Raw genomic sequence first — 23,953 nt, 5'->3', positions numbered from 1 at the left:
GTGACCATGGAGTGACACAAAATGATCACACTTAGACTCCGACTACATAGAGACATAAAACGACTAATTCAGAACGTTTACTTAGAGTTCCAATACAGGGCTATGAAGCATTTACTGGGTTGGTTATACACAACAACAACACAACATATGTCATCGTTTTCTTCCCTCAATCCATTCATCACTGAAGGTGTGCCCATGGAACAGTTGATCAGCCGTTAGCGAACTGGGCGTTTCCCAGTGAGTTAGTGTGCTGGCCTCACAGGTTTTTATATACAGTCTATGGACAGCTTTGCTATTCTTGACAGATACATTATATATTACGGACATTATTATATACACATATTTATTTAATTTATCAAAAAGTTTCAACATGACCATAATCTACAATGACAATGGCTACCACACACGACTTAGAGACCCTGTGAAATGACCTTTATATTATTAAGTAATTATTATTTTATTATCAATATCTCGTTATTCCATTTTGTTGCAAAAAATACTCCAACAAGGTACAGAGATGTCGATAAGTGGATTACATCCAGATGTGTCTGACAGGTGGAAAATGGTTTTATTGGAGTCATAGAAAAAAAACGACAGTTACACAGAGTAATGCCCCTATGAGGCCATCACGTGGCTGAGTAAGGGTACTACCACAACATGCTGCTTCAGATGGCAAGAATGTAAAACCTGTGGACTGGATACACTTAAGAGACGGTTTCATATTTCCTTTCAATCTTTTGACACTCTGTCTCATGTTTGATGTGAAACTATGAAAATATAATATATATACACCTTGGCTAAGAAGATGGACTAAGTCAAGTTGCACTTACATGTAGCACTTTGTAGTTTGGCTTTTTTTTTTAAGCTAATGTCCTTTTATGATTCTTGCTGTTTGGTTTTGAATGCACTTATTGGAAATCGCTTTGGATAAAAGTGTCAGCTAAATGATATGTAATTTAATGTAAAAGATTTCCAGCACTGCTTTACTTGCCAAGCAGATGTTGGGGGAAAAGATTGCAAAATATATGCAGAACTGGAGTGAAAAGCTTTAGTATGACTTCCTTTTTAGAAATCATATACATTGTTTTGATCAAGTGGATGTTTTTAATATCCAAGATTAAAACTGCACTGATCTGTGCCTTAGGAAACACATAAAAACAGCTTGTATAAATGTATACAACAGAGTGGGCCTTTTCTCTTTTTGTTGAAAAGTGTTAAATTGGATTTTGGAGCTCACATAGTAAATTGAATTTGCCTTGGTAGTTTTGTTTGGTTTAACAAAAAATACAACTTTATTTTAAAACTTGACACTGCAGCTGAGTGGACACTTTATAACATGACTATTAATTTGTGATATTGTAATATATTGATAACAAATCAATCACAGGGAAGAAGTTTTGATACTTTAGTAAATGTTCCATTTGCATGTGTTTTTATAATGTGTGTGTTAAAACTGTGCTTGTACTTGAGCGAAGAGTTTACAAAGTGCCACGCTCTCTGCTGCGCTTCCCTACTCCGACCAGCAGGGGGAATCGAGCGCTACCGGAGCTGGGCCAGACCTGGACCGGAAACGCAATGCCTTCTGGTAGTTTTAGTTCTCAAAGGAGGACGGGTGAACACCGCGAAGAACAAAACCACACATTCACCATCATAAATAAAACACCAGCCTCTACTCCAGCATAAGAACGAGCCCCGGGACCGTTCGGGGGGATCCGGTCGCCGCCCGGAGAACATCGGCTCAGTTTCGGGTGAAAACTAAACAGGAAGTCGTGAGCTTTGTGGGACGTGTAGTTCCGCTCGCAGGCCGCGGAGCTTCACAACAACGCGCAGAATAAAGAAAAACAACAATAAAATAATCGAAGCTTCGCCGCTGCGGAGGTCACCATGCCCGGCTTTACGTGCTGCGTGCCCGGTTGCTACAACAACTCGCACCGGGACCGGGACCTGCGGTTCTACACGTTCCCCAAGGACCCGGCGCTGCGGGAGCTGTGGCTGAGGAACATCTCCCGGGCCGGGGTCAGCGGCTGCTTCAGCACCTTCCAGCCCACCACGGGCCACCGGGTCTGCAGCGTGCACTTCGCCGGCGGGAGGAAGACCTACAGCATCCGGGTGCCGTCCCTCTTCCCGCTGCGGGGCGTGAACGAGCGACGGAGCCGGCGGGGCCGAGGCAGGAAGGTGTCCGCCGGGGGGGCTGCCACCTCCGGGATCGTCATCACCAGCGTGCTAGGCAACACGGGGGACGGAGCCGAGGGCGTCGAGGCGAGCGACGACACCATCACCGTGGTGCAGATCGGCCAGAACGGGGAGTACCTGGGCACGGCCCGGCTGCCCGCCCCGTCGGAGGCGACCTGCTACACGGCTGCGACCGCCAGCGCGGACGAGCTCAACGCGGACGACTCGTCGGTGGACGCCGCGTCCATCCTGCAGCAGCTGCCGGTGCAGTACGTCAGCGTGACCAGCAGCCCGCTGGACCACTCGTACTCGCTGACCACCGGCACCACGTCCACCGAGCTGCTGCGGAAGCTGAACGAGCAGCGGGACATCATCGCCCTGATGGAGGTGAAGATGAAGGAGATGAAGGCGAGCATCCGTCAGCTGCGCGTGGCCGAGGCCAAGCTGCAGGAGGAGGTGCGGGAGCGGGACCGGCTGCTGTACGGCAACTCGGTGGCTCTCAGCGTCCGGAAGAAAGTGTGAAGGGTGACACATCACCGGAGACCACCCGGCACAGAGACTCGGACTACCGCAGAGACCACCGAGGGGTCCTGGACACAGCAGATCCAGACCTATTTTGTATAAAACTGCGAGCGATGACAATTTAATTTTCATCAAGTAGAGTTGATTTTTCGTAGGCCTGTTAAAAGAAAGTTGGCTGCCTAGTTTATGTAGCTGATAGTAATAAGTGCATTGCTAATCACATACAAACATGAGAAGTCCACTATTGACCTGCAGCAGAGCCAAGGTCAAAATCGTGTTTTATTCATTCAACAGGTTGGACGGACTCACCACATATTTACACCAGAAGTGATGCTAAAAGCGGCCTAGTTGCATTTAAAGTTTTTCTCCTGAAGCTTCTCTCTAACACAGTTTTAACATTTGAACTGAAAACCTCTCATTAGCTTGTGGAGGTCATATAAGGTAAACCACGGTAAAGAATCTATAGGATTTCATTTTATAACCAGAACACTATCCTTGGCACATTTAGGCTGTTGGTCATAAACTTATGACTTTATCTGAGTTGCCTTCAAAGTTGTTTTATTTTTGATGCTGACAACTTCTGCACGACCAGAAAGTAAACTTTAATGAATTCCTTAAGACTTGAAAGGGCACTCAAAAGATGGAATCCTATTACAGGATGGTTGTTGCATTAAGTCAATTTGGACTTTTTTCCTGAAGAAATCTTAAGAGAAGCACCAAAAAAACCTTTTTCTCAAGATACCTTATGCAACTGAAATATGTGCGTCTGTCTCCGAGGTTGTTCAGCGAAACAGCGCCTGTGTGACTTATTATTGTATGTGCCTGTTTATGGTCAGATTGTTTTTCTCTCTCACAAAACATTAGTGGCTTCATCTCTCTGTCCTGTTCATGAGCGTTTCATGCACTGGAGGTCAGGCTCATTTCAGATTCTTCAACTTTGTCCGACAGCTATGATCTGCCCTCATTTGAAGGAAATTTCATTTTGAAATGGCACCGACTAATTTCAGATGTGTCCTGACTTTGTCGAGTGTCACAGTAATGAAACAGACTAGGTCAGAAGATCCTGGTGTACTCAATGTTTTTACCTTTGAGTAAAAACCCACGGGGCTGCACTGAGGGCTTTTGTTTGGACTCTTTATAGGAAAGATGAAATAAAAAAAATATTTAAAAGTTCCTATGGCTCCTGTAACTTCTATTGTCAGGTACTATAGGATTGTTTTCTCCAGCTCTTGGGATGTTGATGAATAACATTTTGTTTCATTTAAAATCCTCAACCATGAAGATGTGGCATGGAACAAATATAGAAACTTGCACATCAAATAAAACATTATTGATGTGCTGCTGTTCGGTGATAAATGACAACTAGTACTTAAAGCATTTCCTAACGTACAGAGTGTTAGGTTTCTGAAGAAGATTTTGGAATATATGAAGTGAGTCATTTAATTGTTGATCCTGAATTATTGAAAATGAGAGTTATACTTGAAATTCGGTGAGAAACTAAATGCCAAAAAAACTATTGCAATAGCAAACTAAACATTGCACGCTGGTGGTAAGATAAACATCAGAAACTGTAAGAGAGACTGAAGATGTATCTTCTGCAAATCTCTCCTCTTGATGGTGACTGGACAGTTCCAGCATTTGCATTGCTGGGAACCCTTCTGCATCTTCAGCAGTTATCTCAGGTTTACAATTTGCAGGTTTAGGGATCCATGTATGACCTTCCTGTGATAATGCACAAAACTATTATAAAAATGTACGATTACAAGATTCCAGAGGATATTATTGTTTTCAGGTTGGTTATTTTGATGGAACAGTCGAAAAATATAGAAAATAGTCTGTTTTTTTAAAGCAGCAAATTGTCATATTTGAGATGTTGAGTTATTTTATTTTATGTTTTTAATTCATCACTTAAGATCATTTAAATTCTTAGGATCTTGTCAGCTACGTGGTTTCAGTGTGTCCCCATACAAAGCAGTTTAAGTCACTTGAAATTCAGGAGAAACAACAAGTGTATTTTGTTTTTGCAGGGGCCTCTGTCAGGTGTTGCACTACGCTTTTGAGCCCCTAGATGGCGGTGTGAAAGAAGCTCTGAGAAGGTGCCGGTTAAGCTTCTGTCTCTTCAGCCTAATTTGCTTCATCTGTCTGTCTGTGTTTGTTGGCAGCTTTGAACGCCATTAGCTGAATTGTTGTGCATATTAAAGCCCTGAAAGCTTGAACGTCACACTGTGAAACAAAACCTGTGACGCCGCTCCTCAACCCCAAATATAAAATGTGTAATTTTAAACACCAATTGTGATAATGTGTCCAACGAAACAGAGAAAGAGGGAAAGGCGGATGAATGGATAGATGGAAAGCATTGGAGAGAGTGAGGATCCAGATCCTAATCTCATCTGGATTTATTTTTTTTACTCTCAACAGTGTTGCATAATGCTTTAATCCAGGGCTGTCAATCAAACTCAACTTTATCTTCCCTTTCTACGGCTGCAGCCGATGACCTCAGCCATCTTTACAGTCAGGCCGAACAACAGCTTCTCATGTCAGGTCGGGTCACCTTTAGAGACCAATTACTGAATGTGAATGATATAAAACAATGCAGGCATCACCAAGGCCCCACAGTGCTTACCAACAGACCTTAAACTCAACCGAGCTGCACCAAATTTCACACACTCATAGATATCAGTCCCCTTAATAATTAAATCAAGAATCCATGAATTATTCCCGGGGGAAACTGTAAGAAAACTGTCTTGCAATGATGGAGAAAGAGAAAAGAACTCCTGGATCAGCACCAAAATATAACCGGTTCTTTCCTGACCAATAAAACATCCTTCCACCAAGTGTCCTGCTAATCCATCCAGTAGTTTTTGTGTAATCTTGTTAACAAACAGACAAACCGTGGGCGCAGCTAATTTTACTGCATGACAACCTGAATTAGAGTGACACGAACATTACAATAGTATGATGATTTACATTACACACATACATTAAGCGTGAACACCCATGTGATTGATTATTATGCTGCTTTTACAGCTTCCGCAACAGTTTGGAGACATGTCTTACATCCACCTTGAGGAGACTTGAGCACATCTGTGAGGTAACAAAATGCAAAAGCAAAGAAACAACAACCCCTGCTTACTGAGCTAATGCAGATGTTTCAGGAAGACTCATATTTGTCAAAGTAGCTCTCGTGCATCATGTATTGATTCGTGGCAGCAGTTACAGACACAGACAGATTATTCTGCAGTTAATGGGGGTTTTAAGCCGCAGATTAACAATGGGTGACCATTCCTCCTGTGTCAGTATACAGATGTGAACCAGGACTTACACTAATGCACGGAGTGTAAGCCATCTGGGGGGCGTAGCAGGGGATTTGGAGGCTGAGGGGACAGGGATGTAAGACAGGCGCTCAAGTGAGGGAGTTTGGAATAGGGTGGGTGGTTTACAGTCGCCCATGTTTAAACTGGGTTTGCACGTGATTTTAATTCTGTCTTTGTCACAACTCTGTTTGAGACTGTGTAACACATCACAGTGCTCTACTGTGAGTGCTCTTAAATGACTGTGGATGATTGTCACGTGGGCTGCTGTTATTCTCACAGGGTGCTCTACATCTACATCGGTATCCCTGGTGAGCTGGATGTTTTATTCTCACTGGGACGTCATTCCATCTGCCCACATGAAAGAGAATCCTCCTGACACCTCTGATATTTGTGGGGAAAAAACCTGGCTCACTAATAAAACAGGGTTTTTGGAGCAGAGTGACACGTGTGACAAGGCAGAGATGATGCCAGACTGTGTCCAGTGCACATCACAATTACACTATATGTATTTCATCCGTTTTGTAAATAAATGTTCTAAATACTGAGAACCGGAAATGAGAATGCTCTAATCCAGTGTGCTGCTTTGTGAGGCCGTCATTGGTCTGCTGCCTCCTATCTCTCTATGGCTCTCGCCTTGTTCCCCTCCCCACACACACACACACACACACGCACACACACTCACACAAACATCCTCATACTGTTTGCATTACATTGGTCCCTACCACTATTAATCCAGTCGGGTTGTGCCTCTGTGCTTTGCGGCACTTTTGCAATCTAATGAATTCCCAGCGGATGGCAGGATTTTGAAGCAACAACTTTACTCTTGATTTCTCCGTCAGTGGGAGCTTCACATCAGAGGCTCTGGTTCAGAGTTGGGACTCAACTCCCCTGGACTCTGCTGGGCCAAAGCATGAGGTCCCATCCAGGCACCACGATGCTGCTGCCCATCGCCCTCTGCCTCGGTAAGGATGCTTTTCTTTCTGCAGTTGCTTGAGTTCTGCTGTGATCCGAGTGTGTTCAGTCTCCTGGAAGAAGTTCATTGCTGAGTTTGCTTTGCTTTTGAACCATTGTAGTTTTATTTATTCTTTTTTTCTCTGTTTCTTTGCATCTTTTTTTTTTAATGAAACTACTTCAGGTAGAAACTCAGATATGCTGATTAGATGATTTTTAGAAGGTTTGTCAGAACGTGAGCGATAAAGGACATTTCATTCAGCTTAGTCTGAATCTGACGAGAGAAGAGGTTTTACAAATGCACTTACCTAAATGAAATGCTCACTGTCCCCTCGTGTTCTCATTCTCTCTCCCTCTATGTGTGTGTGTGTATGTGTGTGTCTGTATGTGCTCGTGTGTGTGTACTAACACATGCTGTTGGGTGTATAACAATGTGTATGTGAATTTGAGGTTGTTTGTTTTGTTTACTCTGGAGAGGGATGGAACAATACACTGAAATTGTACAATCACAATTACCGCCTGTACAAACACTATAATATCATGTCATTAGGATAAACAATAAAACAGCAATCGTCATACAACACAGACAAATAGAAATAAGTAAATAGAGCAGGACTGAAACAATCAACTCACAGTGTCATTTACTGCCATTAATTAGACATGATTAGTAAACTCAGCCAGGACAGCTGATGATTGATGATGACTGAAGCAGTTGAGGATTCTGACATCCCAGAAAATTCAAGGTGCTGAATCAAAAAACAAACTTAATGCGAAAGTCGGACAAAAATCTGCACACTATATTGATATCTGTTGAGTACGTGTGATGGACCTAAACATTGCCCTGGTAAATGTATCGGCTTTCTCTGAACACACTTCCCTGTTTCAAGCTCATAGTATAGACGGTCCATAATGTAATAGTTTTCCCAGTGTGTGGTGGTAGAATGAGACTGGTCTGTACAGAGCCCTGACCTCTGACCTCATCCAACACTGGTCAGATTAACGTGAACAGCCAAGTAGTTGTATACTCAGTGGAAGCTGTCAGAATAACAGATTAGGTGTTAACCAAACCCTTATGGTTGTGATGTTCATGTGTCCACACACTTTGGTCATGATTTGGTGCATATTCGACGCTGGAACTCTCACTTAAGGCTTGTGACATCTGGATTTGTCCTGAGATGTCTTGAAGGTCAACAACAAAGCAACTATGCGTCTAATTGACAGGAATCAATCTCATTATAACTCAACTTTATGGACAAATTTACTTTCACCACAATCCTTCTTGGCCAAATACTTTTGTGAATGTTCCAGTCAGACTTGTGTCACACCTGTTCAGGACGTTTCGATAAAAGCTCAAACCGGTTTCAGAAGGTCGTGTTATGTATAAGCTGATCAATGTACTCAGAAGGCTCACATGTGATTTTGTGGTCTTTTGCTGAATTTGGCTTTGAGGACGTATAATCCCTCCAGATGAATGGAATACAACATATTTCTATATTTGTTTGATCTCTGTAAGCGCTGGACTGATCTTGTCTCTATAAACATGTTAACATAGTGATTTTGTTTCTCTTATTCTCAGTCTGATAATACACATATTGTGTTTTGCAATGTCCCCACACACATGTTCATTTGTTTGTACAATTTCTGATAAACTCCAGAGTATACATGTCTCTTGTCTTTTCCTCTTCGCCAGGTTTGGTCCCTGTGTGTTTCGGGGCGGCAATTCCAATTTCATGTGCTTCCATCTACAAGAGTTTTGCCCAGTGTTTACTCACACTCGGGGACAGTTTGGTGGACACACAAAAAGACCAGAGCACACAGGACATCGATGCAATCTGCAGGTGTGTGTCTCTGTCACCATGGTTACCATCCAGTCATACAACTTTCATTTTTCAACTTGTTTAAATTGTAATCCTCAAAGGTACGGAGGACTTCGGGTTGCGTAAACAAATGAAAAGTCCTCTCTTGCCCCCTGATCTGGATCGGCATCAACATTTTATTTTCCTGACCCATAAAACATCCCTCGTCCAAGTGTCATAAAAACCTGTCCAGTAGTTTTTGTGTAATCTTCATTATAAACAAACAGACCAAACAAAAAAACAACAAACAGACAGGGGTGAAAACATAATCTACTTTGCTGAGATAATCAAAGCCGATTACAGGAGTGTACAAATAAAGTTGGACCAAAGGGTCAAAGAGAATATCTTGAAAGAGTAATTAAACACTATTTGATTTCACTGCCCTCTCGTCTGTTTCTGTTGGTCAGAGGTGGGCTCAGTTTAACCTGTAAACACAAACTACAGTGATGTGACAAGATGAGGAGTTAAACCTCCAGATGTCAGGCAGAATACGATTTTTAGGAGGATTTTTGGAGTGCTATATCCTCTTCAACCTCTACACAAGTGTTAACCCTTTTACAGTCTCATCATTGTGTAACTGCAGTTTACTTCCAACATACTTTCCTGGTGAAAGCTACATGACGTCTCTTCCTGTCCTGTTTCCTCGAAGGTCCTGGAATGCGTTCCACGATTGTGCAAACTCAGCCCTGGCTGGCTGTCCCGGAGAAGCAGCCGCTGTCTGGGAGTCTCTAAGACAAGAGTCCAGGAAGACAGAGTTCTCTGGAAACCTCTACGACATGTGCGCCAGTCGCACGACCCTCCCACCCAGCACTGTGCCTGCACCCCAGAGCCCCCCCACCTCCGACCAGGCTAACAAGGAGACACTGAAAGGCCGAACACACAAACACAGCCCCACCCTCAGCACGCTGCTGTTCCCTGTATGCAGCACGCTACTTGTTCTGCTCAGGAGTTAGAAAACGGCTCAGTCAAATGAGCCGTTTGATCAAATGAAGAATTTGGTTTGGTGTTTCTTACAGGGACAATATAAAATATCTATTTAGACATTAACTGATCAGATTATTACTGGTATGAGTTTACGTGCCTCTGCCTCAGAGAGGACACTGAGGACGCTTTCATTCTGACATAAATTACCCTTACTGTGGTTTTACTGTTTTATATATGTGGATGGACCATATCCAGTCTGTATTAAATTATATTGACGTCATTTACTATTACTTAGTCACAATATTCAAGGCTGGAGAAACAAACAGTTTAATCCAGGGAGAGAAGAAGTAATCGCACAACTGCACTAGGTCACATCACTACACCACAGAGGGATTTTTATTTCAATGCCAGGTGTTCAGATGCGTTTGTAATCCAATCATGCGTGAGATGACTATTATAGGGGGTAAAACAATACTTTAGAGAGTATAACTCATCTCTGTCTGTCACTGGTTTAACATCAGATAATTCGATTTTTGTGGATGGATTCTTTGCGATGTTTACATGTTGCTAAATTTCTATCACTGTTTAAAACTGTATGATTTCATGTGACTCCTCTCAGTGGTTTACTCGTCCTTTTCGAGCAGTTTTACTGTATATGTTGCTTTTTCTACTCTGAACTGCTGGATGCAGGGAAGTTTTAACCTTGATTTATAATATATACATTAATGAATCCCCTGTGGGGCAATTAAAAATAATTCACAGCAGAGCAAAAACACGTAGGGCAAAATAACTAATTCAATATTCAAGATTCATGTATGCATTATAATCATTCTCAGATACAATGAAATTGTAAGAGATTTCCAAGATATATCTGTATACATGTGTAAAAATATATAGAAATACTGGGTGAAAACCACAAATGTAGCAGCATCAGCAAATAACTGTTTACAAAAGGTATAGCAATCGTATTTATAGTGTGAAAGTTAAAAGTACTGGATCAGTAGTGGGAAGACAGAGGAGGGTTTCCCAAATTCCATCCCACAGTTATTGTAATGTTATTTAAAAGAGATCTATTATGCTTTACCTACATTTTAGTCATTTATGTTAAAATGATTCATGTCCATATCAAACATGGCAAAAGCTTGAAAGAATGAGGCAAAGTATTGCCTGTAATTCTGTGAGATTACGTACTGGTATCCGACATCACACCTCTAAAATCAATCAATGTTTTTTCTTCTTCCACGATGAGTTGATTTCTTTAAGTCATTCGTTCCAGCTCGTTCTCCCAAAACAGTCTGCTTGTGTAGTACTGTAAGTATTTAATATACTCAATCATCCAAATAACTAATGGTGCAGGTTTATTATACAGTTGAGTAACATTTACTAGCAATATTTGCTATTGTTTTTCCTGTTATTCACTTCAGTAGGCAGTTTAATGCATTTCCTCCACATAAAACTGGGGGCATAGAGATGATTTTTTTCTATACAAATTTGACTAAGAGAATAAATCCGCCTTCATTTCACAACAAAATGCTGGTAATGGGCGTAAGATTTTCCAAACAGAATGTATGTGCCCTCTGCTCTCTTATTCTGGATTTGAGCTAAAACACAGATTAATTTGAGGGGGGGGGGGGGGCATTTCCAACCAATTATGTTCTATTACCTTTTTTTGTTGAGTATGTTCAGACCAAATGAAAAGGGAATTTTTCATTCCAGTGCGGTTGCATACAAAGTCTAAGCAAGGAAGCGAACAGCCAGTTGCTGTACAAATTTTCTTTGACACTGAGCGAGCTCTATTATTTATAGTCATATTTAATTCACAAATTGTCACATCACCACTGTATTTACTGTTTGATTTTCAGTTTTTTTCCCTCTTATCATTACATTATTGAAAATGGTTTCACACTATTAGAGCGTTACATACCTCTTTGTTTCACTCAGATTTTTAGCGTCCAACAAAATTTAAATTGAAAGGTGTTCTGACGTAAACAATTCAGTTTTTTCCCCCTTAAATTATAACTATCAATTTTCTTTAAATTGTGTGTTTGTGTCTTGAATGTGTGTGTGTGTGTGTGTGTGTGTGTGTGTCTAATCTTCATACTCTTAAGCTGTTTCATAACAGCAGAAGCATGAGGAGACTAATCTCATCTCTCTCTGCTCGTCCAGAGTATCAGGTTGTACCTCGAAACCCTTGAAAGCAGTGTCAGCGCCCTCAGAGCGTGGAGGATAGAAACTGAGTAGAAAGACGATGGTTATTGGTTGTGTCTTGACATATGACCTGAGCGTGAAGTAAGCAGGTGTGACAACTGCAGCTCAGAGGTGATGGCTTCATTTCTGCCGTACGCTGAATTTTAAGAAGTTAATGCAGCAGCGGTCACTGAAACCTCAGCTGGACATCCTGCTTAATATTAATGTATTACACGGATTAAATGTGAAGTCACCAGCGTGCAGCCTTTGTAATTGAAAATTTGCAACTTTAATGGCTGATTTGAACAGTGCTGTTTCACACACTTCCTAGCTTTAGGCTTGTACAGATAATTCTGTCGCAATTTGCACATGACCATTTCTCCATTTGACTTTTAAGCCGAAATCAGTCTGACTGCATGTCAGGAAGTCACTGGTTTTGTCTACTTTTTGCTGACGGACTACATGTGTACAATCCAGATTATATCCCTGATCTGGCCATTACTGCACAAAAGATGGCAGGTCACCACAGACACAGAAGGGAGGGAGTGAAATCTGTTGCTGTGTGACTGAGCCTCAGTCAGAGCTTCCATGTTTATACGGACCACAATGATTTTAATATGATGATATAAAAACTAAGTGCTACTGTGATTTGAGTGGGAATCTACAGACAATGTGCTTGTGTATGAGCGATAATGCTTTAAAACATGAGATATGACTATTAGATTAGAATAAAATAACGACTATAAATGAGATAACCGTCTAAAGATAGAATCAAATGAAAATAAATTATGATTCAATCTAAATATCATGGTCAATAATTATTGTAAGGAAACACATTTTATTTTGTCTGCCAGGAAACAACGTAAATGTATTTTTGGTATTTATCTTTATATGTATTTTTGTATCTACAAGTGTATTACATAGAAATATATTAAATGTACTATTCAAACAGTACATTTCATTAAAAACTGCCCACTGTTGCTTTTTGTATATTTCTTTTCTATCCTTTTGTGATGTAATTTTCCTCATGATCGTCATCGTGTGGTCACTCTGCAGTTTTACAAACGTAGCGTTATTAAAAATCAATAAGGTCTTGGTCTTTTAAAAGGTGGAATCCTTAGATCTTGGTGAAAACCGTACGAGCTGGAGGATTAGCCACTAAAGCCCTGAACTGTCCCCAGAACACATCAGCTCCCGGTAATCTCTTTGTCCTGCATTTCACTAAAGGAAATCTGTAACATCACCACGACATCTTCTTAAAGTGCTCCAAAGCCCTCACATTCTGCATCCAGCTGTTGAAATGTTTAAGATTCAGCAAACGTATTCTTTATTCTCCTTAATAACGAGATCTCCTGCTCTCTGAGAGTGAGTGAGTGAGATGGAGGGCAACAATCATGGGATTTCAGTGCTCGCTGCACCGTAACAGATGGTGAGTAACATAAAGCATGGCTGGGATTATCAATTCCATGTGTAGCAGTAGACTGTACCATCTCATACATAGAACCAGGACTTTATTTTTTACCAGAAAATAAAGAAAGGCTACAATCCTATAAGCTGAGCTGCACACTCATTCTGTATTACTCTGCAAATACATGGAATAAGTATGAAATATGTTTGAAATAAATAAAAAAGGAAAGCATTGACCTAAGCCAACCTTTTGACTGAAAGCAGTAAGTCGAATAACCTTCCATTAAAAGTGTGTATTATTTAATAGTTTCGACTTATCTGAGGACAGAGTGTCTTAATTAAACCAAATTTAAGCCCATATATTACATGCACATGGTGGCCATTTTTCTCTGACATCACACTCAGGGTGTGAAGATTAAAAGCTTTTATAAGCTGAATAATGTTATAATATGATTATAATATGATTGACTAAAAAGATGATGTTTGATGATAGTGGAAAACTGTTTCAAGGGACATATTTGATCAGTATTAGACAACAGCTAACATTAGTACTCCACCACTTCCTTTCAGTGAGAGCTGTTTGAACTGAAATACTGATGCACATTTTGGACACGTTTATTATTCTGGATGTTAACAAGATAGCAATGTAACGTTAACTCTCGTCGTGTCTTTTCACCTGAGCTCAGAAATATTCTGGTAAAATCACAAACATTAGATTTCACATTGTGCTCACTGGAACATGTAACGTGTAATGTTCACACAGTTCACATCAACACAATTTTACCTCTAGGCTTAAATAATTCTGTCTCTCTGCAGGTGCATTGATATTTCAGGTTTAAAATCTCTTTTCCGTGATTAAACAGCGATGTTAGCAAGGAAGTGGTTGAATGCTAACGTTCAAATATTTCATCTTACCTTGAAACATGGTCCCTCCAGATTTGAACTTTATCCATTGTGATCTCAGGTGCTGATCAGTGAGGGACCTGTGCAATTAAAAAACCTTCCTTGTGTTTATATGACTTACGAAGGGTCTGTGTGTCAAGTCAAGTTTTAATAGTATATTTTGTTTCACTTTTTTCACTTATTTTTCACATACCATTATTCCATATTTACAATTATGCTTACTCCTTCACATTAAAGTTCCACTAAAGCTTAGACCACATGACATTTCAGAAAAGAAAAACAAAAGTTATTGAGAAGAGAGGAGGAGGTAGAGGGCCTTACAAGGTAAATCCAGGTTGCTGAGTAATGATTTTAGATTGTTTACTTATAAAGAGGAGAACCACTTTTAGAACCGTATCTTATAATGTATCATATAATGTGTGTTATTTTAGGTTCAGCAGCTTCTTAAGTGCTTTAGATCAGAGACAGACATGATTGGGGGAGAGGGAAAGCAGACACAAGCAAACATACTCACTTAAGTGTCACATTTCTCACCTCAGAGTGAAATGCTTAATGGTGAAAAAATCAAATAAGACCACGTGAGTCCTGGGTGCAGGTCTATATATTTGACTGCTTCACCACTCACCAGGTTTACTCGACAAGGAGCAGAATGAAACAAACACCTGGACCACTTTAGAGAAGTTATTTGCACAAAAAATCTTTTTCTTGTCGAGTTTCTATTCTTGGTTTTGTGAGTGTCGGAGCTGCTTGAGAATCATGGAGGAACTGGCCAGGGAGAGCATCTCCATGCTGGCCCGGTCTGCGTCTCACGCGGATCCTCCTCGGCTCGGCTCGTTCGGTGCCGTGGTCATCATGCTGAAGTCTGCGCTGGGAGCTGGCCTGCTCAACTTCCCCTGGGCTTTCCAGAAGGCAGGGGGAGTGAACACTGCCATCGCTGTGGAGATGGTGAGTACAGGATCCGACACTTGCTACAACAACACGCTCCTGTTTTTACAGTATCGTTTAGAAAGTGTCAGTTTGGGCCTGCATGAATGTTTTCTACATTTCCTATAGGAACAATTGGTAATTAGGAATTAAAAAATAAATTGCAATTGCTACTTTTATTGATGTGTAACTTTACCTGGCTACATGTAGGATTTTGTGTGGTTAGTTTTGTGTTTGCACATAATAAACTCAGGACCCATGTGTCTCTCCTTGGTGTGAAAGAGGCTCATCTTTTTCACAGCTAAGCTCTAATGAAGCTTCCACTTAATGTGAGGACCTGAACTTTCACTGCACTGTTTCTAATGACTGACACAGAAATGTGTGTGTGACTGAATGCATAACCACATGGGCTTTCTAGAAAGGGGCCCACAGGTGCAAGAGGTCCAGGGGCCCCCACACACAGGAGCCTGTATGTCTGAAGTGAGAGTTCGTCAGAGTTCAATGTGTGAGGGACTTGTTTTATTTTGATTCCAATGCTATTCATTTACACAGAAAACCTGCTGATACCAATCTGAGCAAATATGGATCAGTCATTTCTTGTGTGGACTGCTGTTGAAAACAGCCAGCTGGCTGTCACTGGCACATTATCTTGATTAATGTGTGTTGTCCTTATATATAAATAAATGAAATGAAAAAATACAGCCACACATTATATATTATATTGTAAAGTAATGAGAAGTTGTGTGACAACATAATAATATTAACAGCAAAGCTGGAAGCAGAACCGTAGTGTTTTTGTTCTGTTTCCATAATGTAGTGTCAAGAGCTGAAACTGTTCATTGATTTGATCAATTTGTTGATTGTCAAAAAATGTATTCGCAGCTATTTTAACAATACATTTAAATTTTGAATTCTTTTGAGGTACAGATGCCAAAAAGTTATATAGTTTGCCGTGTGTATTAAAATTGTGAATATTATATCTCTGGTCATGAGGTGCAGCAGGATGAAGCCAGTTGTCTAACAACCTGCGTGCAGTTTAAGTCCAGTCTCCTCTCCTTGTGTCTTGGTAGGTATGCCTGGTATTCCTCATCAGTGGCCTGGTGATCCTCGGCTATGCATCGTCCGTCAGCAGACAGAACACCTATCAGGATGTGGTGAGCGAGGTGTGTGGACGAGCCGTGGGGCAGCTCTGTGAGGTCTGCTTCTGCTTCAACCTCTTCATGATATCTGTTGCCTTCCTGGTGGTGGTGCAGGACCAGCTGGAGAAATGTAAGAGCCACAAGAAACATGTCATTCTGTTGTTTTTTTCAACACAGCATGTGTTATTACATATAACAGCCCATGTTGTCCAGGTTCCAGCTGATGTGCTATTCTGGCCTTGGGGTCGGATTTGAACCACAGTTTTTGTCAAGATCAACAATTACTGTAAGAAAACATTCACATAAGTGTCAGTAATAATGTTCATACGTGGCCCCTCCTATAGGCAGATCGGTATCAATATTTGGGGTCCAGCCTATACCAAGGACCCGTTTATGATGCTGTAGATCAAACTGACTGAGTTTTTTGTTTGTTTAAGGTTTCTAAATTGCATCATCAAGACCAGTGCATCTCAGAGTCCAGCCTGAATTCCTATCTAACAATCCTGCTCATTGGCTAAACTATACAACTAAAGTGCAACAGCAAATACGAGTCGTGTCCATGGTTAGAATTAACAAAAGTGTTTTGTTCAGGTTAGGGATAGATTGTGGTTTTGGTTATATGTAAAGAGACCTGTCTGAATTTACTTTTTTAAACCAAACCTTTATTATTCCATAGCTTAATCAATAGCTGTGTAAAAATATTAAATTGTGCTGTTATCACTAACAATACACACCATTCTGCAGATCAATCCGATATTTTGGTGAAAAACTAGTTTGCTGTGAATATTTTCCTCATTCGTTATCAATAACATTTTTGCATAATTTTCGATTAAACTAACTTGTTGAGGCAATTTAGCTTCAACATTTTTTTTACGTAGAGTCTAAGCTTATTACTTACTTTTCCAGTAAAGCATTGAAGAATAAAGCCAAACATGATAGTTTTAGCATAATCAACTAATGATTCACGAACATAATATAAAAAATGGATTTATTCACTTTTAAAATAGATGAACATTACATATAAAATCAGCAAAAACGTAGATTAAGAAATAAAATGATATGTTCGACTGTATGAGTTTATGAGTCAATCACCATCATCATCGCAATCTGCACTCAGCTCTGTTTTCTACAGTGTTAGTATGTTTTGATGTTATCAAAGTACTAAGAGTTCATGGTCAATTTAGCAGCCATTTCCCATATCAAAAAATTAATCTCTCTCCGACCACAAATCATCTGCACTTTAATTTTTATTCTAGCCAATATTTGGCCGGGCGCAGCAGTGCGACCTTTTTTCATTTTCCATTTATCATTTATCCATGTGAAACCCTTAAATCCCATTAATGGTTTTGCTCTGTTCCAGTTTTAAACAGGAACACACACACACACAAACAACCCAAAACATTTGATAAGGGGCATAAGTGCTCTGGTGTTTAGAGATGGGACTGGAGGTCAGGACGTTTCCAAGTGATTCAGCTGCAGGCCAGGGTGGGACATTGGACGTCTGGATAACAGGACTGTGTGTAGGGCACGATAGACTTCAGTGGCCACTGATGGCTGAGGGTCAGGGCAGGTTGAAGGACAAGAAGACTGCGAACAGCTGGAGGTCTCTCAGGGGGTCTTCGTAGATGGCTGACCAACGGGCAGCGGTCTGGCTGTCTCTGGGTTTCTGAGGCCCCTGGGGAAATGACCCAGCCTGTCCCCATGAAAGTTGTATGTCAGGGTGGCTCCATGAAAACTTGAGGGATTTTCACATTCCTTAACACACAGCGAAGAATATTCTGCTTTAATGAATCTATATGTTCATCCACCAACATCAAAGCATTTATCCAACAATTGAAAAACAAGAACCACACAGTTCAGCAGGATGCAAAATGTAAATGAATCCTTTGTTAATATAGACGACAGTGTATCTGGGGAGTCTTGTTGTTCATGCTGCTGTCCTGTATACTGATGCCTAAATGAAATCCTCGATTTCTGCTTTTCTCTCTCAGTGTCTATTTCTCTATATGAAACTGTGACTGGTTCCAGTGAGGCAGAGATGCCGTATCACTGGTACACAGACCAGTCATTTACCCTCTTAATCATGTGCGTCGTCATCATCCTCCCACTGTCCATCCCAAAAGAAATCGGGATCCAGAAATACACAAGGTACAAAACACTGACCTGTAGTGAGTCCAGCTGATTGTGAGTTGTGTCGTGCCTTTAACCGTTTCCTCCTCCTGTCAGTGTGTTGGGGACGCTGGCTGCCACCTATCTGTGTGTGGCAGTGATCGTCAAATATTACCTGGCGGACAGTCACAACGTCATATTAACTCCAGAGCACAGCCAAGGGTCAGTCCCCCTATTGGATGCATGTGTGTATTTGACATCAGCTCCTCTTCTTATGTCCATCACTAACTGTGTGTGTGTCCTGTGTTTTTTTCAGTGTGGGTTCATGGGCATCGATGTTCAGTGTTGTACCAACCATCTGCTTTGGCTTCCAGGTGAGATCATACAGGTCAAATATACAATAGAGCCAACGGTTAACTGATCCATCCATCAATCCATCCATCCATCCGTCCATCCATCCATCCATCCATCCATCCATCCATCCATCCATCCATCCATCCATCCATCCATCCATCCATCCATCCATCCATCCATCCATCCATCTATTAGCTAATATCTGTTTGAGGGGTTTGGGGAGGGTTAGGGTCTGTTTTTAAAATTATTTCTATCATTAGTTTTGGAAAAACCTAAAAGCTCTCTTTCTCAATTCAGTTTGGACTTTGGGAACAACAAAATACAAAATGTCCACAGAACAAAATCTCAGTCCAAGATAATAAACGCTACCCAGCGAGTTAAGACAATGAGCTGAGGCAGTCACATACAACAAAGATAACTGACAGAAAAGTGATCATCAATTAAGAACCTTGTGTATTTTAAAGTTTATACCAATCAAATTTGATGACCATTTCCTGTTACAAATTTTTTAGTGCTGATCGTGCTGTGGTAGAGAACATGTGTTTTGTTTTGTCAGCATTTAGAACAAGTTGAAGATGAGAGTCACAGCTCAACTCACTCATATCAAATGAATCCTTGAGTTTGTCTGACATCCTTATTAACGTGTGTGTGTGTGTGTGTGTGTGTTCGTGTGTGTGTGTATGTGTGTGTGTGTGTGTCTTTGCAGTGCCATGAATCTAGTATAGCGATCTTCAGCAGCATGGAGAACCAGAAGCTCTTTAACTGGGTGGTCATCTCTGTGATCTCCATGATCTTCTGTTTGCTCATCTACACTCTGACTGGTGAGCTCACATAGACACTGATCTGTGTTCGCACCTGAACATTCCTGATCACATCCCCTCTCTGCATCTCCAGGAGTGTACGGCTTCATGACGTTCGGACGAGCTGTGGCCTCAGATATCTTGATGTCATATCCAGGAGATGACGTGGCCATGATCATTTCCAGATTACTTTTTGGGTTTTCGATTATCACCATCTATCCTATCATTCTTCTCCTGGGGAGGTAGGTGACACCAGTTGTTGGGTTGTTTTGTGCAGTCGGTGTGTCTTTATAACTGTTTATGTCTCTGTTGTGTGTGAGGAACAGATCTGTCATCCTGAACCTGATGATACGAGTTCAGAGGCGACGAGAGGGAATCGTCACTCCCTCGTTTGAGAGTCGCTGCAGAGTGGTCCTCACTGTGATCTGGATCGCCGTCACCTTCCTCATCGCCGTGTTCGTCCCCGACATGAGCGAGGTCATCAGTGTGATCGGAGGAATCAGTGCCTTCTTCATCTTCGTCTTTCCGGGTAGGAAAACAACCTTCACTTTTATATGCGTGTGTGATCACATAATCACATTTAAATGGACATGGGTGTGTATTAAGCCATCAACTAGATTTGTAGTGTCTTATTATCAACTTGTCAGTCAACAGTGGAGCATTTGAAGGATTATAACTAAGTAATTAATTATTAGTTAATTTCCCAATTAATTCGTTGATGGTCAATTCATCATTTGCTCTACAACATGTCAAAACTAGAAAAAAAATCACTATTTCATTCCTAAATAACTTATTGTGTTTAGTTTATTGTCATAGAAGAATAAAAAACTCAAAACATTTACTTCAAAAAGGGACAATCTCTTTTATCCTAAATTGGATTTAATTGATTGCTACACAAATAAAGCTTGATTAATGGTTTATTAAATTCGATTTTGTGTGTATTTGTGTGTGTGTGTGTGTGTGTGTGTGTGTGTGTGTGTGTGTGTGTGTGTGTTGCAGGTCTTTGCTTAGTGTTCTTGATGCAAACGGAAGATGTGCCTCCAAGAATCAAGTGAGTGGGTTATTTCATTATATTTTATTCTTGTTTATTGTACAGGTCAGTAATTTCTGAATTATTTTCAAGTAATTTAAATTTTTTCCTGAAAGATCTTATTGGTAAGTGATATGAGGAGAGAATACAGACTGTACAACTGGTCCACTCTCAATTAATTAATTAATATCAAATTAACTGCCAGTGTTATGGCAGTTAGACAGTCATTTAATCAGTTTACAGAAATGGAGTTTCAAATAATTAATGAAAATTAACTTTGTCCAAAGTGGAAATTACCTTTCAAGGAAATAGTCTCCTGATGATTATCACACATTAGAAAGTGTGTAGGAATTACGTGTGAAATTAACTTAAACAGATTTTTATTTAGTTACTAAAACTTAAACAATGGAATAGAAAAAGCTGTAACCTAAAGTTTTCTTTCTCTTGATCTCCATTTATTTTTCATTAACTTCAGGTTAATTTTAACGGTATGGGGAGTCATAACCATTGTGGTCGGATCCTTCATCTTTGGACAGAGTACGACAATCGCTATCATGGAGCTTTGTGACAAATTCTGAATTGCACCTCCATTATCACCAACATCTGCAGCAGCTGCTTCACTGTGACGTTTTTCTCTTTTTGCACAAATTAATGTTGCATTTAAAAAGGTGAATTTTGTTCGTACATGATTGATTGATTCTTAGAGAATGCTGCAGGGATGATGTATTTCTAAAAGGTCCAATCCGTAAATAAGCTTCATCCTGTTTCTCACGACAAAAAGCCAATTGGATTTCTCTGTTTGCTTTTGGATAAATGCAGCAAAGCTCTGTGATTAAAGTTTCTGATATTTACATGTTTTGTTCAGCAAAATTACCTTCACAAATAAAAAACACTTTTATGGTATTTGAAGTTTAAATACAATCACCAGAAGTAAAAAGTAATTAATAGACTGTGACTGAGGAAAACCAGCTTGATGAAGTTTTATACACCCAGAAAGCTTATTCTTATTTATTCACTAGTTAGCAGCTGCATTCTTTAAAGGATCCATATTTAAAAAATAAATTGTTTATATAGATCTCTGATTTCCCCCAAAACATGAAAAAGCATTTTTTTCTAAACCAAATCAAATTCAAAAGTGTGGCAGTGGCTGATGTATGTTTTGTCATAGAATAAAAAACATGAAAATGCTCTGAGGTAAATCACAGACTTTATTTCCAGCATTGAACCAAAAACTAAACTTCTTCAGGATGAGTGAACCAGAGTAACTTATTTCCAGGTTTCAGGTCTAATTCCTGCAGTACTCTGTTACGTTCCCCATGTTCCTTGATATAAAGTATCTTTACCATGTGAGACTGTTATTTTGCTGTGATGCATAAAATGTGGATTTGAATGGATTTTTTTGGTTGACAGTTATATTTAGTCACATACAAGACTGGGAAATGTATTTAATTATGAGTGTCTATAGAAAAAAAAATATTTATGTCTGAATGTATAAATTCTATTGCAGTATTTGTTTGCTTTACAGATAATAAACCTACAATATACTGTATATTTCCTGTTTGGGTGTTAATTTGTACTTGCAGAGCACTGCCAGGTGGCAGTATTGCCTCACAGAGGAGTTATTTATTTATTTATTCATGTACGGAGGGATCCATGTGTGGAACTGCATGTTGGCAGCAGAGATAAGAGAACAAATTCTATTACATATTATTATCATAGCTGTTATGGTACCAGCAATCATTTTGAAATGACAATTCCTGAGTGAACAAAGACAGACTGTATACTTAAATAAAAATAGATGGAAACATTGTCCTTGAACTGCATGTTTACATCTACGAGGAGATCAAACTAGAGATTTTTTTCCTGAACATGATTCTTATCGTATTTTTCCACTGGCGTGTTCTTGGTCGGGATCCTATGAGTGATATCTGCAGCTTTCACTGAGCACTGAGTGATGGCTGATGTATGCTGCATATCACTGTTTACTGACTTCAAGCTCACAGGAGTTATGGCACACTGCCTGCCAGCCTGCACATGCTTACACGTGTGTTAGCGTATGAGTGAGTAATGATTTACAGTAAATCCAGAAAATGTGCATCGTATCGGTGCCTGGAGGGGGCTGCTCAAAGGCAGCATATCAGCCCCGCCAACTTCACAGAGATGCATTCAGTACTTATCTGCCTGAATACACACAAACACACACATATACACACACACATAAACACACACACACACACACACACACACACACACACACACACACACACACACACACACACACACACACACACAAACACACACACACACATACACACGCACAGTCAATCAGAACCTTGTTCAAAAATAGACCCTCTAGAAACACACAGCGGCTCCTTATCAACGCTTCAGTTATGTAATAGGTTTTTTCATCTTGTGCAGCATTAACGTCCTTAGGGGAAAACCTCAAACTGTGATACTCTACTTGTGTTCAGCCTGTGGGATTATATTCCAACCTGCTGGCCAAATGATTAAATCCACTAAATGCTGGGGAAAGAAAAATCTCTGCAAACCACACAAAGCACAAACTCCTTCTCCAATCCTGCAGCCGTCCCCACTGTAAACTGACCCACAGGTTTGTAAACTCAGCAGTTCTGGAAACACAGCTAGCATAAAGAGATTAGCTCTTTGGCTCTTTGAGCATTTAACCCCCTTCGGTCGTTTCTGCCTCGAAAAAACAGAAGATTGGTTCAGACATGTGTCCACAAAGCCAGTGTATTGGTATTTGTAGACCCCCATCTTCTGTCCCAACCAGACTGAGCGAGGGAGAAAGCTAACTGAGCCTGACGCGAACCGGAGAGGGTATTTTGTGTCCAAACCCGACCCAAGATGATTTCCTCGAATACATCGCTCGCAGTATAAAAAACTCAAGCAGATCAAACAACATTTTTAGTCCAATTGACACTGTTATACCGAAGCACATTTGCAGCCTACACTTGACCGATCATGAGTAAGCGTCAGCTGTGAATCATGTTTTACTGCAACTAATTAAAACCTAAGTAATGATTGAGCACCAGTGTGATAAGTGTGATTTTTTGAAATTTGTCTGACATGTACTTTTTATTTTGGTCCATGTCCCATCCATTAACATGGAGTAGGCAGGTCTTCTTCCAATAATTTTAAACTTTTTTTATAGATGAGACTGATGGCGATGTCATATGTTTTGTGAAGATTTAATCACCACAAAGCAGAATAAAATAATCTATAGGAAGAGTCAGTTATACTTCACTCTGATGGAAGTGATGAGCACGTGTCACAGATTTCATCACAGTCTATCCAGTCAGTCCACGAGGTTTTCCAGTCTGCACAGAACTCCACTGACCGA

At 40.4% G+C, this 23,953-nt stretch overlaps 3 protein-coding genes across 3 annotated transcripts; all 3 read left to right on the top strand.

Moving 5' to 3' along the window:
• The first annotated feature begins 1,597 nt into the window (after positions 1-1,597).
• Positions 1,598-3,867, top strand: thap11 (THAP domain containing 11). Its single transcript, XM_061068403.1, has one exon. The coding sequence runs from the start codon at positions 1,885-1,887 to the stop codon at positions 2,692-2,694; it is 810 nt and encodes a 269-aa protein (XP_060924386.1). The 5' UTR covers positions 1,598-1,884; the 3' UTR covers positions 2,695-3,867.
• A 3,051-nt stretch (positions 3,868-6,918) lies between these two features.
• On the top strand, positions 6,919-9,768 carry nrn1lb (neuritin 1-like b). The gene is made up of 3 exons (XM_061067534.1): positions 6,919-6,970; positions 8,650-8,797; positions 9,465-9,768. Exons 1-3 carry the CDS (start codon positions 6,919-6,921, stop codon positions 9,766-9,768), a joined length of 504 nt encoding a protein of 167 aa, XP_060923517.1.
• A 5,224-nt stretch (positions 9,769-14,992) lies between these two features.
• Positions 14,993-21,170, top strand: slc38a8b (solute carrier family 38 member 8b). Its single transcript, XM_061068832.1, has 10 exons — positions 14,993-15,181; positions 16,231-16,429; positions 18,291-18,447; positions 18,526-18,630; positions 18,725-18,782; positions 19,469-19,583; positions 19,657-19,804; positions 19,889-20,091; positions 20,562-20,613; positions 21,068-21,170. Exons 1-10 carry the CDS (start codon positions 14,993-14,995, stop codon positions 21,168-21,170), a joined length of 1,329 nt encoding a protein of 442 aa, XP_060924815.1.
• The last annotated feature ends 2,783 nt before the right edge of the window (positions 21,171-23,953 follow it).

Source organism: Limanda limanda, chromosome 3 (genome assembly GCF_963576545.1).
Source record: "Limanda limanda chromosome 3, fLimLim1.1, whole genome shotgun sequence".
In the NCBI taxonomy this organism is placed as follows: domain Eukaryota; kingdom Metazoa; phylum Chordata; class Actinopteri; order Pleuronectiformes; family Pleuronectidae; genus Limanda; species Limanda limanda.
Note: the sequence above shows the minus strand (reverse complement) of the source record. Positions and strands in the feature narration are given on the sequence as shown.